Source organism: Antrostomus carolinensis, unplaced genomic scaffold (genome assembly GCF_000700745.2).
Source record: "Antrostomus carolinensis isolate BGI_N321 unplaced genomic scaffold, ASM70074v2 scaffold11563, whole genome shotgun sequence".
NCBI classification, from domain to species: domain Eukaryota; kingdom Metazoa; phylum Chordata; class Aves; order Caprimulgiformes; family Caprimulgidae; genus Antrostomus; species Antrostomus carolinensis.
This window is the reverse complement of record NW_010305941.1, coordinates 19,137-24,397: the sequence shown is the minus strand read 5'-3', so window position 1 is coordinate 24,397 and position 5,261 is coordinate 19,137. Positions and strand designations below refer to the sequence as shown.

General features: G+C 33.7%; 1 protein-coding gene across 1 annotated transcript in view; it reads right to left on the bottom strand.

The window, feature by feature from the left end:
• Positions 1-855: 855 nt before the first annotated feature.
• Positions 856-5,261, bottom strand: part of PDE3B (phosphodiesterase 3B) — a gene marked incomplete at its 5' end in the record, with an annotated part of 20,652 nt that continues 16,246 nt past the window's right edge. The window contains 5 exons of the mRNA XM_029084271.1: positions 856-1,696; positions 2,039-2,288; positions 2,654-2,815; positions 3,292-3,495; positions 5,194-5,261. The exon at positions 5,194-5,261 is cut by the window's right edge and continues 129 nt beyond it. Of these exons, the coding sequence (XP_028940104.1) occupies positions 1,470-1,696; positions 2,039-2,288; positions 2,654-2,815; positions 3,292-3,495; positions 5,194-5,261 (911 nt within the window). The remainder of the gene's footprint in view (positions 1,697-2,038; positions 2,289-2,653; positions 2,816-3,291; positions 3,496-5,193) is intronic.

Genomic DNA, 5,261 nt, shown 5'->3' with positions numbered 1-5,261 from the left:
GGAATGTTACCTTTTTTCAAGTCAATTGATGTAAACACAAATTTGCTAAGATACATTTAGCAACTTGCACACGTGTACATTTGTTTTTATTCAATTCAATCGCACAGCATATAACTGTTTATCAGTAAAAGGTGCACTTTTAAAACTAGCTTTATCTGTGGCTTGCTTACATACCTGTAGCCTAATTTTTGCTCCTTTTTTTTTTTTTCCTTCTAATTAGACCTACAATGGCAGTGTTCCTAAAAATACACTTGTGTGGAATGTCTTAAATTTCTTATTTAAAAACTCAACCATCTAAAATGTAATATAGTACAGTGACATCTATCTTACTATTAGGCTTTACGCGAAGTTTTCATGTTCTGCTTTCCATATGTGTATTTCAGGATGTACATCAAACTTGGAGGCAGTATAAGCTATGTCTGTGATGGGAGAAAAGATGTGGGGCACATTAAAATAGCCATTTTGAAACAGTAGTTTACGTCTTTTTTAAAAAAAAACCAACAACTTTAATTCTCCTAAAGTTTTACATACAAAGAATAAATGAAATACGATCTTATTTCCTTAAAATTTAATACCGGAAATTGGTGCAAGATAAAAATCTATTATGTGGTTGACTTTTTTTTAAACAGGAACCTGAGTAAGGGCAGGAAATATAGCATTATAGAATCATAGAATAAAATTCCTTAATAATTTAAGTAGCTGAACAAGTTTTTAATGTTCTACCACAAAACAGCAAGGCAACAGATGATAATGGCCTTGTAATCAATGAATTATTGTGAACACTCACTGCAAACCTGAATATTTTCTGCAAAAATAAAACATCAGATTATGCACAATAATAAAAAGCATCAGAAATAGATGCACCTGGATTTTGTTTTTCTTTTTTTAAACCACAAATATCAGAATTCATCATTTATGTCACAGTCCTTAAACAGTTGCTCTGAGATGACTACATTAAGCACACTCCTGCACTAAGTAGGCACCCCACAACAGGCTTGCACTGCAACAGTAACATAGTTTTCATACAGGCATAGACTTTTTCTTCTTCATGTTCAAAACCAGCATGAAACAAACAACTCAAGACAATATGAGGATTCATCCCACATTTCCTTGTTAGCAAAAGTTCTTGCCGCTTTGGTAACTGAAGTCATTGAATGTTTTTAAAAATTGCAGGTACCTCAGGGAAAATGAGTTCCATATTCAGCAAGGCAGCATTATATCAGGATATTTTATACCAACTAAGGCATAAAGAACTTTGCATCAGGGTATACAATACTCAATCTTCGAATAAAGTTTCATATTCTGTGTGGCAAAAGTGCATAGGAGTGGGATTCTACCAGAGCAGAAAGAATCCTCTCACAGTATTAAGGCCTTTCAATTTCATGTGAACTGTGTCAGGCTAAAGTCAGCACAGTGAGAAAAAAAAATAAAAATAGGCTAACGTCATATTGGACACCACTGAAACCTTCTTAGCACGTCTTGTCTTCTCCTAGTTGTCGCTCATCTTCTTCATCAGCTTCCTCAATAACCTGAATTTCATCTGCTTGAGGTAAAGATGAGATCTCAGTCATCAGTTTAGCTCCTTCAGCTTTATTTTTTTCTTCCTCTTCAATTGCTTTCTTCCATATTTTGTGATTTTCACTGAGATGGTGTATTAGCTGGCAAAATATTCGTCTACCTTTTTTTCTTTGAGCTTCTGTAAAATTATAAGCATATTTGATTGATTGAGATTCAAAGTAATTATATTTTATACATGCAAAACCAATGGCACATTGCAAGAGAGAAATAAATTTGAGCAAAAAACATGGATGCTTATTCAGAAGGTTTAAATAGTGGCATGCCAAACAATAACAATGAGTTTCTGTTTCAAATTGCAAGTCTCCTGGTATTAAGAAAAATTTTGTTAAAAGAGTAAAATTTATAAAGCAGCATAATCACAAAATCTACAATATTTGTACTACACAATTTCAACCATTATTGCTGTGTCTGCATCGATTAAATGACAACCGTGTATGCCAACTGAAATTCAGAAACTTACTTAAAATGAGATCATCTTCCATTTCTTCATCATCACTCTCTAACTGTGCTCCATCATCATCTTCAGTACTTTCTCCATCCTCCTCTTCTTCATCAATCCATTGCCCTGGAAGCAACCCAGCTTCATTATAGGAATTACAAAGGGGGCCAACTATGTGAGTGATGAAAGATTCTTGCAGTTTTGCAAGCTGTGGAGAGGAACGATCCATGAAGGGGCTTATAGGTAATCCAAGACTTGCTTCTTCGTCACCCTGAAAAAGAAATTTAAAAATATATCAGAACTTATCACAAAATTAAATTTAAATTTTTATTCTAAAGATTACTTTTAGGGAACCAAGTAAACATCACATGGATTGTATTTTTTTACTGGAGGCAATAATAGTATAGACTAAATGAATGAAAACGTAATTAGGCCAGTTTAAAATAAAAGACGCATTATGGCTCAGACTTGCATAGCCCAAAATCCTCCCTTACACTTTGCTGTGAGATACCTTCATGCATGGGTGGGCACCTAGTTCTACTGGAGTTCCTATTCCTCTGCTTTTACACAACAGAGAAAATAGGAAAGTAATCAGCTAGAGTAAGGCATTCTGTAAATTACATTTTCCATACCCACCTGTTCATAAAATTCATTAACAATGCCTTCTGTCCATTTCAGGTGCAGGTCTCTAACTTTTGCTGGGCCATTAATATCTGCCAGTTTGATGCATATTTGACAGGCCAGTAGGCGATCATTTTCATTGCTCCATTCTATACCATGGCTGTTGATATCATTGACCTGGGTTGAGCACATACATATTTAAAAATTAAGTTAAAACTACTCATCATTGTTATTTTATTTAGGCTTTGCATAACAGACACTTGCATTATTTTTTCTATATAATTTTTTGTCTTATATAGTAAATTTTTTTTAAAAAAGTAATTTACTATCTTTCAGAAGACAGTAAATCAAGGTCTCCCGTGGGTCTGTGTGTCACATCTGCCAGGCTTATTAGGCAATCTACAAAACAATCTACAATTGATTTATACAAAGCAAATTTGTATAGGATTGGAACTAGATGATCTTTAAGGTCCCTTCCAATCCAAACCATTCTATGATGCTATGAAATACTCTGTTTGCATTTTTTTTAGTAACTTCAATTAAAATAATATAAAACTTTAAATGCAAGTTATTAATACTAATAACGACCGAGTAGCAACACTAACATCAGTATATCATGACCAGCTCAGTGCAGACACTAAAATGTAACAAACCTTGGCATTAAATTCTGCAAGGAAATCAAAATGCTTCTTGAGATCTGTGGCAAGAATTGCTTCAATCACTAAGAAACGAAAACGCTTGAATTCTACATGATCAAGATTTGATAAAAAGTTGTACTCTGGTCGCGATAAGAAAAGATTCCAGGCAGAAGCAGCATGGTGATTTTCTAAGACTGATCTGTCGTTGTAGAGAACAGCCTACAAAAGAACCAAAAGAGAAACATAAATGACAGAGTAAAGATTATAATTTATAATTAAATATTCTGAAGCTTAAGGGCTAGTCAGAAATAAGTCATTTAAAAAAAACCAACCAAACAAGAACAACAAAAAATTATCAAAGTTTTTTCTTTCATTAAAAGTCCTTTATGATGTCTTAATGACATTCACTCTGTAGCCACACATACACAAACCTCTTAAAATCTAGACATTGCACTCTTAGCAGCATGTGTGGAACACACACACTGACGTTAAAAAAAACCAATCAACCAAAAAAACCTCCAAAAACCAGACCTAAGTATATGCTTTTAACCTCTTTATTCCAGTATTTTTTTTTTTTTTTTAAATTACAAGACATCCAAAGCATATAAGGATTGTGATTAACGCAAAATGGTGTGGAGTATCACTAGTTTTCAGTGAACTACATTTAATGTTGAGGAATACATTTTAACTGCAAATGAGTTAATTAAAATATTAGAAGAATAGTAGATTCTACTCACAACTCCCGTGTTTATACAAAACATCCTAGAAAGAAATGAACTGAATATAGATTAAATAGGACATGAAAATAATTCTTCGGAAAACTGCAAAAATAATCTTTATGTTTTGAGGAAAGAAAGAGATTATTAGCAAAATGAATGTGATTATTTTTGAAAACTGGAGATGAATGTTGTCTATTTTCATTCTTCCTCGTGCACTGTTTTCAGCAGAAGTACATAACTGCCTACATCCTAAACTATTTTTGCAATAAGGAATTGTTCACAGCTGACTGGAAAATTAACTTTTCAAGTCTCCATCTCCTGCTAAGTTGCATGGTTTCTGATCTACTATGATTATTGTTGCTGCTGATGTTATTATTAAGTTACTTGTCTGTAATTTATTAAGAGAGATCCAAATAGCCATCATAAATATTCTTCCCCAGATAATATTCCACTCTTAGATAAAAATATTTCACTGTGCACTTCAGGCATCTTTTCTTCAGTGCTTTTCCTTACAATTCTTCCCTGCCCCACCTGTTTGGGTTTTTTTGTGTTTTGTTTTGGTTTTGTTTGTTTTTTTTCCTGCTAATTGGTTTAGCTTTACTCTACCTCTTTCACCCTAGCCTTTTAGACCTTGAAGAGCATAGCATCTCCTTTCTTCCTACTCTCTGTTCTAACAACAAAGTTGAATATGGGAGATAAAAGCAAGGATGCCTTGCTGATTTCTTCTTGTTTTACTCACCATCCCTTAAAGGTAATGGCTATTTACCATAAAGGACTAATGTGAAATATAGAGATTAAGCAATTCATTGGACTATTAGAGGAACCTGTGTTTTTATAGTAATTACAGACACCACTATGATTTCAGAGGACTCCCAAAATGAAAGATATCCATGAATTAGCTGCTTAGATAGTCCTAGGGCCAGGTCTCTATGAAATAATATTTTATTCTAATCTGCATTGTTTTATGTCACTATTTTCAACGTTGTAAATTTTTGCACACATACACAACTAATACATACAAAACACATCGGAAGTTGTCAGGGTGGGAAAGTATTGCGCAGGCACAAATTAATTTCCCCGTTTCTTAAATTGGGCAAATGATCCTAAACAGGCTACAGCAGGGATAGAGAAGAGAAGAATTTTCACTATTCTGATTTCAGATACAGATAAATCATTTTCTGGTTAAAGAATTTCTTACCTGAGGTGCATTTGTAGCTACTAGAAAAGCATTTGTACGACCAGGATGATCATAATCATGCATGGCAG